The 12451-nt window shown below is 42.4% G+C and overlaps 1 protein-coding gene across 2 annotated transcripts; it reads left to right on the top strand.

The window, feature by feature from the left end:
• The first annotated feature begins 186 nt into the window (after positions 1 to 186).
• tob2 (transducer of ERBB2, 2) lies at positions 187 to 10751 on the top strand. Of its 2 annotated transcripts, XM_042505000.2 has the most exons (3): positions 187 to 424; positions 4126 to 4192; positions 4794 to 10751. In XM_042505000.2, the coding sequence occupies exon 3, from the start codon at positions 5010 to 5012 to the stop codon at positions 6219 to 6221; it is 1212 nt and encodes a 403-aa protein (XP_042360934.2). In that variant the 5' UTR covers positions 187 to 424; positions 4126 to 4192; positions 4794 to 5009; the 3' UTR covers positions 6222 to 10751. The 2 variants fall into 2 exon arrangements, with proteins under 2 accessions (XP_042360934.2, XP_042360933.2); XM_042504999.2 differs by lacking the exon at positions 4126 to 4192.
• Positions 10752 to 12451: the final 1700 nt, after the last annotated feature.

The following is a 12451-nucleotide window of genomic DNA, read 5'->3' as shown; positions in this document are numbered from 1 at the left end:
CAGATCTGCTGGATCACATTAATATAGGTAATATACACAGAGATGGCATTAATTATTTGCTGACAGGTGGGTAGATGCATTCGTGTCGTTATATTGAATTATAAAGCAGCAGATATTTTATTATGCAAAAAGTAGTCCCTGCCGTCACGGGCGTGTGGGCGAGTCACACTGTATAAATACGCCGGGTTGTCAAACAGTAAAGTTTCTCTGGACCCTCCATGCAAACTGTCAGCAGAAGACAAACTGGGAAAACCTTTGGCCATTTGAAAATCGGGGCAGTAGTTAAAAAAAAAAATCAACAATATCAAGGTGAAAAATATCTAGTGGTCAACATCCGATCTGGACAAAAACGCCTTGAAATCCGAGACAAAACAAGGGAATAAAAACAGGAGTACAAGTGCAGCTAGGGCATCAGAGACCGTAGGTGAGTAATTAAATGTCCTCCGGTGCATGAAATGTGTTGATTTTATTTAAATACACATAAAGTCGTGTTCAATGACAACAGCATGTCGCTGTGTGTTGCTGTTTGTCCTGCATATCCATCTAAACGCGCTGACTGTAATGAATGAAAGCTGGTTCAGCCATTAAATGGAGATTTTTTTCATATCTTACTCTGTCATTTATCAGCTGAAGTGACCCTCTCAAAATCCGTGCAGCTGTCATTTTTATTCGCACACGTTGTTTAGAGGTGTTGTTTATGCTGAGGAGGGACTCTTCTCCATTGCTCAGTGAGCACATAGTCGCTCGATAGGCTGTTCACCACTTAATTAGCCTTATAATTTAATTTACAGCGACAATTTGGCTTGTGGGGGCCTCTTCACTTGCATGTCAGCTAAACCTGTGTCCTTTCTGCTTCAGTGCCTTTTGACTGACATATGGCAGTAATCCCCGAGGTAGACCCTGCTCCCTTATTGTCTGAGCTTGTCATCAAGCATGCAAACCTTGATGACATTTCGCCAAATTTCGCCTTCTTCTGCAAATTGATCCATTGTTGTGAAGAATATTTCTAATGCAAAAAGGTCAATAAAAATCAATCGTCATCATGCATGCAAACCTGGATAAAATGTCTCCAATTCAAACCCTCGTCTTGCATATTTATCCATTGTTTTGCAACATATTCTCAATGCAAAGAGGTCTATAAATATGAATTGTGATCAGAGATGCAAACTTGGATGATATTTCTCTCAAATCTCACCTTCCTACATGTGAATCCTTTGTTTTTAAGCATATTCACAATGCAAAAAGGTCTTTAAATATCAATTGTCTCGATGTCTCCAATTTAAACCCTCTTCTTCATATTTATCCACTGTTGTGCAACATACTCTCAATGCAAAGAGGTCTATAAATATAAGTTGTGATTATAGAGGCAAACTTGGATGATATTTCTCAAAATCTCACCTTCTTCTTGCATATTTAGCCATTGTTTTATTACATATTCCCAATACAAATAGGTCTATGAATATCAATCTATTTAAAGTTCCCGTAGGAGAAATTTGGGGTATTCAACAAATTGAAAAATCACAATAATATTCTGTTGTGCTGACATGTCATGTGTGTGGTGACCACTTAGTTTGAGCAGGCCTCTACATGCTGCTCTAAACCCTCAATTATAATGTCTTTTAAAGGTGCTCTCATATATTTATTATATAAATTGCACATTAGCTTGTGCTACTTAAAAGCTCACTCGAGATTTTCTTTGTGCTCAATAGATCAAACCTGGCATGGATGCTTTGCAGCGCACTGTTCCACACATTTGCAGCTCTGATAATGAGTCCATGTAAACAAAAATAGCACTATAGAACCTGCTGCTGCTCTGACCCGCAACAACAAACCGGTAAAAAAATGAATCTTCAAGCTGTGTGACAAATCTGCAGGTGCTGAACACAACAAGGGGATTCATAAACATGAAATATTTGGATGTTTTTATTAAAATTGCAAGCCGTAGTTAATGATTAAGAGCATTTCTTGCACTCCTGAAGCCTCACATCTGCACATATTAACCAAGCTGTCTCTCTAATGTCATTGGATGACATTGTGTATCATGCCTTTTTATAACGAGAGGTACAAAATGCAGAGGATGCTGTAGGTAGCTTAGCCGTGTGTGCACTCAGGGATTTTTAGAGATGATGGCTTTTGCAGGTGGACCGGTGGATTCTCTCAAAATGTCCTTTTCTACAGAAAACTCATGTTTAATAACTCGGGTGATGGGGAGGAATTTGCACCACAGATGATGCAAAATGGGGCCCTATTTATAGCTCATTCGAACCAACCCCCATCTTCTCCTTCAATGTCACCTTTTTCATGCGATAGGGGGAAATGTAAATCTTGAAATGTCACTCCTGCAGCCCTGCATCCAGCCTGTGCAGCTTTATCCGTAATAACATTAGAATTGTCTTTAATCGGAGGCGTCTTTCTAATCTTAGCTGCCGAATCCCCATCTGGCAGGGAAGTGAATGTGAGTGAATTGTTTGTGTGTGTTTGGGGGAGGAGGGGAGGAGGGGTGATCGTGCACGCTGCATGATGGGAAATGGTGTTCTGTGAAGTCGGCTAACTGTCCTGCCATTTTACACCTCTTCCTTTGGTAAATCCTCTGCTGTTTGCATGTAATCTTTCATTCAGTTTGACCGTGCAGGGTGATGAATGGACTCTGTGTGACTGTGCTGAGGCATTAAGCAGGAGGCAGTCCATGGGATCGGATTCAGATTATAAAGGATTTATGAGGCCCACAACACAGCATCTGTTACATCCATCAGTAGATCCTGCAGCTGATAAAACCAAAATATAAAATGTGTATAAGTACTGCGTGATACTGAAGAAGAATAGTGGTGATGTTCGTTAATTTGCTCACCTTTCCTAATGTAGATTCTGTAAAACAAGGATGTTTTCCCCTCAACAAATACACTGCATTTTTGCTGTACTGTATAATGTGATTCCTAGAGGCATTATGGTGGTTTTCACATAGTTTCCCTGAGCTGTTTGGATCTATTTTTGACATCTTCAAAGCCATTTCACAACACATCATCCAGTTTTTCCATTTGAATCAATGTTTGTCCTCACAGGTCAATACAGAAATGTCTCAGTACATAATGTATCAAGCAGTGGCACTTCCACTGCTCTCATGCAGACGTGTATTTTTCTTGCTTTCATTAGAGCAGTGACCTATATGGAGGCTGGAGGGTGCCACTCAAATAATTATGTAAATCGATGAAGTGTTCACTTAAAGAAGAATTTCACTGCTGGAAGGATGGACTTTAAATATCACTAATATGTCTGTGCAGTAGAGCAACGCAAATACTTTTGAAATTGGTACTACATGACCAGAGAAAACCTACAACTCCCAGAATGCACTGCACCACATCATACTAATAAACTCTCCTGCTGGTGGGTGTCGTAATGCAAACTCGTGCATTGAAACAACGGCAGTAGGTCGGCAAGAAATGATCTCATATTGCAGTTAATCGATGGAAAAATGTGCAACTTAGTAACAGATTCTTGGTTTATATTTGATCAGCGCTGCTAAGTTTTTACATTTTTTTAGCCTCCATTTGTGCAGGAAGCAGTATGGCGCCCACTTCCTGTTCACAAACTGTTCAAAAACTTCATCTCACTTTTTGTTTTATTTGGCTGGTTGAAAATCAGCAAAGTATCCATGTAAAGGGATTTTCAACCAGCTTTGTATCATGAGAGTACAGGTAGATGAACTGTGGTAAACTTCCCTCCATCTAAACTGTGCTCAGACCTCCCGGCTCGTCTCGCTGGCTGTTGGGCTTTTTCTCCAACTACATTTGTCCTATTGCCACTGCCATGGACACAAAAAGTATAGAAATTGATTGAGACAGAGAGAGAAGGCCCTTCCCTCTCATTACACATAACTAAGCAGTGCTGATCAAATATAAACCAAGACTCTGTTTCTTTGTTGCCTATTTCTCGCTGAAAATGTCTTCAGAAACATATTTTGGTGTACTGTTTGGCTGCAGTATGAGAATTTGTGAATAGAAAGCACAATTAAGGCCATGATTCTGCTTCTGTGTTACTAATTTCTCACTTAAAGTGTCCTCAAAAACATGTTTTATCTCATTGTTCAACTGTAATATGAGGCTGTTACCATCATGTTTCCTGTGTCAGAACTGACAGGCATTACGTCAGCCACTGGTGGAGTGTTTACTGGTCCGGTGTGGCGCAGTGCATTCTGGTAATTGAAGGTTTTCTACCTCTTGATCAAAAGCAAATGACCTTTCTTCTCCGTTTTCTCGTTACGTAGCTCCAGCTTAGACAGCCCATAGACAGCCCAGTTTTAGGAAAAAAGAATCTTTCCCGCAGTGAAATATCGCATTAACTGATACATTTTCTGAACCATCAGGATTTCTGCTCATGTATTCAGAGCAAAAGTGGCTTATTTCGCAGCATTTTTTCACTGTGATGCAGATTGTGTGGGTTTGAAAAATTGCCATTGTTAAAAGAATTGGCAGACAAAGATAAAATGCAAGTTTCAGTTTGTTTTACTGCTGTTTATGGTGTTAAGACAAAAATTAAACACATGAAAAACATTTTCTAAAATGTGTGTTATGACGAGCTATAGTTGATTTCTGAAAGTCTGTTAATTCTGCCGGCACACGGTACAGATGTTCGGCTTTCTATGTCCATAAAATATAACCATGATTAATGTTTTACAGCTGGGTAAAAGTATCCTTCTCCCTCTTTGCTTTTGATGAATCTCTTTTGATCTCCTCTTGAATAATCCTCTGGTTCTTTCCTGGTAAAATGACACCTTTCTTCTGTCTTCTTCTTCACAGTTGGGACCTGAAACGTTGCTACATATTTGTGACGACAAAAGACAGCTTGCAACCTGCTGCCCCGGCCTTCAAGGTGCCTTTACCATGGTGACACTAAAAGAATCATACACTTTACACTAAGCCAGAGGGAAAAACTCCATGTTATAGTTGCATTACCTCAGTTTCAGCATCATCTTGATCACTTTGTTCCCACGACGGCGCTGACCCGGTGCAGCCATGCATCTAGAAGTGAAGGTCGCCCTCAACTTCATCGTGTCCTACCTGTACAACAAGCTGCCTCGGCGTCGAGCCGATCTGTTCGGCGAGGAGCTGGAGAGGATACTGATGTCACGTTTTGAGGGTCACTGGTACCCTGAGGCCCCTCTGAGGGGCTCCGCCTTCCGCTGCATTCACCTGGGAGCGCCAAGGGACCCTGTGGTGGAGTTGGCCGCCAAGAGAAGCGGTCTGGACACGGAGGAAGTGCGTGCAAACGTTCCTGCAGAGCTCAGTGTGTGGATTGACCCTTACGAGGTATCCTACCAGATTGGAGAGAAGGGGGCAGTGAAGGTTCTCTACCTGGAGGATCCTCCTGGCCTCGGCTGTGACAGCGAGCGGGCTGAAGGGGTGATCAGAGAGGGGAAAGGGGATGCAGAGACGGAGGAGGCCAAGAGTTTGGGCTTTAACCCAGATGCTCAGGTGTTTGTGCCAATTGGAAGCCAAGCGTCTCCCGCCCTCATGCCGTCACTCTCCAGCTCTCCCACACCGCTGTCTGCCCAGTCGTGCCCGGGCCTCTTCAGCTACCCCAGCTCCAGCACGCCCACCGACCCTGCCGCCCACTCCTCAAACACCTCCACCCCCTCTCCTCCCAGCGGCGGACTGCCCTACCTCTCCACTCAGCAGCCGCCCTCCGCTCTCCCCGCTGCCCGTCCTCAACCCATCACCTTCACCACCGCCAGCTTCGCCGCCACTAAATTCGGCTCGACCAAGATGAAGAAGTGCAGCGGGGCCGGGTCGGCAGCCAGCTCTGCAGTCGTCATACCGCCCGCTCAGAGGATGCTCACCCGCTCTCCCACCACCATCTCGGCTCCGGAGCTGCTCAAGCACAAGCCCCTGTCTCTCTCCTTGCACTCCCTCGGAGGTCCCATCGGCAGCCAGCTCTCCCCCAACGCCAAAGAGTTTGTCTACCCAGGATCCCCGGGCCCACTTTACTTTGATGCCGACACCCAGCCCATGCAGCCCCACGCCAGCCCGTTCCAGCCCCCCCACACCGTCAACACCCACCCGTCCTTTGACCCCTTCTCCAGCCCTCCCCCCGCCCCGAACGTGGGCATCATCGGCAGCAACGGAGGAATCTCCTACATGGAGAAGCCGCCGTTTGTTGAGGGTTTAGGAAGCTACAACCTGCAATATCCTAGCCAGTCCTTCCAGCCCGTCGTGCTGGCCAACTAAGCCTTCATTTGTAACGATGAGAATTGTTGTTGGAGGAGGTGGGTTTGGACAATGATGCTCCAGATATTTTCAGTTTTTCTAACAAATTGTTCTAATACTAATACAAGTTAAGAATTAGTTTTACTACAAAGATTTAAAACACCACGTCCACTGAATAATTCATGTGATGTGTTTTGGTCCTACAACCCCACCCTGCCCTTTTGTCCGTAGCTGTTACTCATCATGTTGTGTGTGTTGGCTCTGATGACAGGAGTGGGTGTGTACCTTGAGTCGTTGCCAATCTCTTTATGTTTATTATTTAGTATTGAATGTTTGAGGGGCTTTTTTTTCCCCCTCTTGACTTGTAGTTAAATGGACCCGGCTCTAGTATAGCTCTGTTTTTGCACTGCACTGTCATGCTGTGAAAAAGGACCTCGCCAAGTCCTGCAGGGAACGACGGCTGTGGAAAGCTCAGCACTTTGCTCTGCAATCTGCTCTGCCCTACTTGCCACAAATACAGAGAGGGGGGGCTCTGCTGTCTCCGCGTGTTTGTAGTCCTGTTCTGTTTTGTTGTGGCTCAGCGTGATGGAGAGACTCATTGTTTGTACGGTGGGCCCCCGTTACCCTTGAAACGCACTCGTGCGCGGGCACAATTTGACTCTTGTCACGGGGCGCGTATTGGAAGCAGTTTATCGTCAGCTGGAACGCGTACATGACACGGGTTTAAATGAAGTGGGAGCAGCGGAGGGAGCAGAGGGAGCAGAGCGGGAGCGCCGGGGTGGTAAAGCAGTGATGTAGTAGAATGTATCTGTCAGGGGAGATTGCAGCTGGGAAGGTCAGGGGAACCTTGTGCAAAAGCAAGTGAATCTTTGCATTTTAAGACAGTAACGATGCACTGATACCTCAATTATACACACTGGGATGTAAATGACGGTGTATTTAAATGAACATACGCAGGAACATGCACACAGTTCCAGTCAGCGGTGTGTGAAGGTGAAGAGGCGTAGGGGATGCAGCAGGGATTGTGATAAATGGCTTAGCATGACTTTGACTATGAAGGAGAGGTTTTCCTCTGCATGGGGAGCAGAGAGAGAGAGAGGGAGAGGGAGAGAGAGGGGAAGACCAAAGGAAAGAGAGAGAGAGAGGCAGCTCGAGGGTTGTGTTGCCTCGGTGGCGTCCAGGCTGTATTGGCTTAGAGAGCAACGCTTTAAAACCCAGAACACGTTTCTGGTGAGCTTAAATGGTATTGAAGCCAAAGGCTCACACTGTTCTCTCCCTCCTCTTGAAATTCTTCACTGATCTCTTCTCTTCTGGCTGTTAACAAAGAAAAACCAGAATCATACAGTTCAGGTTGTCTCTTTTTCCGCAGTTTTGTGGGCAAACATGAAACGTGCTTCATTGGCGTGTGGCTTTAGCTCGTCAGATCTGTGGAAGTCTCTCGTTCCCTAACAATGGTTTTGTTTACCAGCCGGGTCCTCGTGATTGTTGGTTAGTCACTACAGGGAAGGGTAACTCTCAGATGTATGTTTGAGCTGTGCGGCACTTTATTACTGAGCTCCTGATGCTGCGTGTCGCCCACAGACACGAGCGCTTCGCCATTCCTTTGCCCTCTGTTTGGTAACATTTAATTCAGCTGTCATGAAATGCTTTAGAGATTCAAACAGGAGCTTAATTTGTATTCATCGCACTGGTGAGGAGATGCTGTTAGTCTCATCCGTTTATTTGAATGTTTGCAAGAACCCATAAATGTTTTTGTATAAGACGACCCAAGGACCCTTGACTTGAGCTCACGCTGGTTTTTGCAATGTGACAGCTTGTCATATGCATGCTAGATTTTATTTCTTTTTTTTCTTTTCAAGGGAATGGGGTGGGGAGGTAACACATCTCTGTAAACGATTGTGAGGGAAAGATGCATTTATAATTTTTTTTGTTTTGTAATTTATTTCCAATATTTCTATATATTTTTGTTTTTGCAAAAGGATCACTTAACATTTGTATGAGTAAGACATGATGAGTCCAGGAATATGTATATACAAAGTTCTTATGTTCAGATTCTTTGTTTAGTTTCTTACATGCTGAGGTTATTTTTTCAGAAAATAACGTGAATATATGCAAACCGAGACAAAAATAAAAGATGTACAGAATAAAAGTATTGAATGTGTATTGTACCTTGTACAGCATTTGTCTAATAAGACGGGTAAATGTATTCATTCTTCAAGTTGGAGTTGAAGTTTCAGATGTGAATGTTTACAGTGGGTTTGTGTAGGAAAAGATGGCTGATATCACTTTTTTCTCTGTGCTCCCAGGGCAGTCTGACAACACTACCCCCATAGGCAGTACATTTAAAACCAAAAAATCCCCACATTTCAGACTTGTTCATGTTGTTCATCTTCCCTTTTTATAAAAATTCACCTCATATTATGTAGACACTCAGCCTGTTTTTTTCCCTGAAAAACTGTCCCATCATTCATTTTTTCAGTCTTATTTTTAAAGGAGCAGTGTGTAAGATTTAGGGGGATTTAGTGAGAGGATTACAGATTGCAACCAGTTGAAATTTAGAATTACTTAAGTGAGCATTGTTAAGGCAGTTTTTACTGGGAATTATCCACAAGGGTCTCTTCAAACAAACACACTAGGTGATTAGAACCAGTGAAAACACTGAATAAAGCCGTTTCACGTCACAAATCAGTGTGTTTGGCACATTGCAGACGGGCTGTTAACCCACTACCTGCTAATGCGTGCACACCTTTTATATGCCATAACTGTAGATTCAGACATTCAGGAGGTTTTTACCAGGAGCCGAAATATCCACAGAGGTCTCCACCTCTCCAAAACAAACACACCCAGTGATTTAAACCAGTAAAAACGCTGAATGAAACAGTTTCAAAGTACGAATAATTATTTTACCTTTGCAGTTAAGCGGACCTGCTAATGTATACTAACATTTCTACTCTAAGACTTAAGGCTCAGACATTCAGGAGGTTTTCATCGGGAGCCAAATTACCTGCGGAGGTGCCTTGCTCTCCAAAGCAAACTGACCCATTTAGACTGATAAAAACACAAAATAAAGGAGTTTCACGTTAATAAAGTACTGTTTTAACTATGTTTTTATTGTGAAGGGGCTTGTAACGACTGTTAATGACATGAAAACACTAATGTCCCTATAAAGAGCCAATGTTTACCGTTAAAACATCGCAATCTCCGTAGACGCAGATCCGCTCCCTGTGAGGATAGAAACAGCTCATTCTAATGTAATGAAATCATGACAATTCTTATTTTCATGTGATTAGAAACTAAAAAAAACAATAATATTATATTCAATTTCGGTCAATATATCTACCCAAATCCTACACACTGGACCATTAAGGATTTTCACATCAGCCCTAACACTCCTCCTTTTGCCTGTGTGCGACAACAGAACCTAAATCCAGATTTATATGAACAAAATGTTCTTTAAACTTCCTCATATTATATATCCCATCAAATTTTCCTTTTTCTCACCTCATTCTTTTCTCTCCATCAGCCTGGTCCTTTGGTCCTGATACTATAGCCATATCCCAGACTGTCTTTGCTTACACAGATGCTCACCCTTCTCCAGTGCAATGTAATGCCATAATTTAAATTACCCTGAAGGATTCAAGGGGTTTCTACCTCTCTGCACCCGAAAAAAAAGAAAAAAAAGAAAGAAATTATAGTATATCTCCTCAATAGATCAACAGTGTTACAGCAGGCTTGGAAAGGATGAAGGAAATGAATGTGCTGTGAATGTTATCCGATGTTAATCAACCCTGGTTGAGATGGCCTGCGGGAAATAGATGAGAAAACTGCACATTATTGTGTGAGTGTGTTTAAAAGTCACAGAGAGACTTTTAGTCACGTGCATGTCCAAAATGTCCAAGTGACTCCTTTTTTTCTTTTCTCACATCTGTCAGATTTTTCAGCGCAAACGAGGTGAGTTATTAGATTTCTTCTGCATACAAATCAGGCTCCTGAGGTGAGAGATCTGAGGATGTTGAGCCATTACTCTAAAAGCTGTTTTGCCCTCACATCTTTTAAGAGCGAATGCTGGTTTGTGTTTCACACTTGAAAAGAACGCATTTGATTTTTATTTAAACATCAACTCCAAACGCAGGCTATTCTACAATCAGGGTTGAACACTGATGAAGAGGAAAAACAAGAATTTTGTATTCTGATGTCCTTTGCTTATATCGACGTGTGCGTTTTATTTTGCACTTTGGAATATTTCATTGTCATAAAAGAAGTTTATTTTCTATGTAAAATTTAACATTTAAGAGTCGAATAGATATAATTAAAAGTTCAGATGATGTATAAATATAGTGCTTTCTTTCCTGCCTGTATTTTATTATTTTTTTCCTATTTTGTATCTGATCTGTACACCCTGTAGATGTGTAATGAATCTTTCACTACTGAAATGCAATGACCTGTTTTCTGTGCTGCCCCTCGGGAATGGGGAGTTACTACTGCAGTTTCTTATTGTATCAGATTCTTTTTTAAGTTTGTAATAAAAAAGAAACAGATTGGCAAAAATAAGCATGGAAAATAAGCTAATTGTGTCATCCTGGTTGTTTGTGTGCGTGCAGCGCCGCGTGACTAAATGGAGATGTAATGCAGATATGTTTAGTGTGACATGGATTTTCAGCTTGGTCATAGATACATCGGGGCCATGGGCGTAGATCTGGGGTGCTACACAGGGGACATGTCCCCCTCAATATTTAGTATCTGTTCATTTTTCACCCACAAGAAGAACATAAAAGTAACAGAGGACTTCTATTTTGAGGAAGCTAAGGAGAACTGATGCAGAAAAGTTAAAGGCAAAATTTGCATCACAAAACGTAAAAATTTCACCACCTGTAAAAGGATACCCAGCTAGTCATTTTGAATGCAATATTTTAGTAATGTTTTCGGCGGCAAGTTTTCTTTTAGTCCCCAGAATGTTCTTCTTAAAGTTCTGGTAACATTCTTTATAAACATCATCAAAATGTCAATAACATACAACATTTTCTGAATGTTGTTTTGAAAATGCTCTGAATGTAACATCGTGGAAACATTTTATAGAAGAATATTGTGTGATCTGTCACCTCTCAACATCACCAAATCATCCCCAAAATGTTGTCGTTACGTCTCGTTTAGCATTTAACATCATAGGAGCATTGTTTGAAATTACAAACATCTTTAAAAGAATAAAATACAGCTTGTAAGTAACTTTAGCCAATGTTGTTGAAATTGTTATAATGTAGCAGTTCTTAGGACCCACAATTCAGACGCAGGAGACAGGTGGTGATTTACACAGTTTAATGCTCAGATAGAGATAATAATAATGTGTAGCAACAGAGTTTTATCCTCTGAGTGTGAGAGTGGAGAGGATCCGGGTGGCGGGAAAATGGCTGGACAGGGTCGGTGGGTTGTGCAGATCTTGAGACATAAAGAAAGAACAGGTTCAGCAGGTTTCCAAAATATAATCCAAAATCTCACACAGAACAAACACAACAAACTGGCTGGTTTTTCTCAGGTTGCTTGCAATCAGAGTGGATGAGCTGCAGGTGTGTGAGGAGCTGCAGGTGTGTGAGGAGCTGCAGGTGTGTGAGGAGTTCAGCTTGAGCAGAATGTAGGTCAGTGACACCCAGCCTGAGACACAAAGACAGGGGAAACAAACTGGGGACAAACATTCAACAAGAAGGGAAGAAGGGAACTGGAGACACAAGTGGAAAAAAGACAAGAGCGGCAGATCCCAGCAGTAACGATCCCTGCTCGCTGCGTGACCCCTTGAAACACAGTGCTAAAGCTCACTTAGTCAATGGGACGCCAGACAAGGCCTCTTGTTTAATGGGTGTTGGGCTATCAAAACTGACATGCCTACACCAAAATGCAGAAATTATTAATGGTTATTATTAAGAATCTGACGCTCAACATTTCCCGGGCGAGGATCCCAGACCCATCACTTTACATGTATCCTCCCAAACACTGAAACAAAACCTACGCCCCTGCATCCAGCTATACCTCTCAGCTCTTAGTGTGTCATACTTTCCTAATATCTAACACATTTCAGATCAAAGATTATGAAAAGTAGATCCCCGTGTTCCTGTGAGGAGCTGCAGATTGAAATGCTGGAGCTCTTATTGCAGTAAACAAATTCAAGTGATGTTTGATCAATAATTCAAAGCAAAGATGAAATCCTCAAATGGTGAGGAGCCAGATTGCTCACCACCCACCTCAGCTGGACCCATCCCAAC

The sequence above is a fragment of the Plectropomus leopardus genome, chromosome 18 (genome assembly GCF_026936395.1).
Source record: "Plectropomus leopardus strain MGB_pleo_1.0 chromosome 18, ASM2693639v1, whole genome shotgun sequence".
NCBI lineage: Eukaryota > Metazoa > Chordata > Actinopteri > Perciformes > Serranidae > Plectropomus > Plectropomus leopardus.
This window is presented reverse-complemented; position numbering and strand designations above follow the sequence as displayed.

Excerpts from the sequence above, each read along its gene's own strand:
- tob2 (XM_042504999.2), top strand. The coding sequence starts at position 5,010 with ATGCATCTAGAAGTGAAGGTCGCCCTCAACTTCATCGTGTCCTACCTG.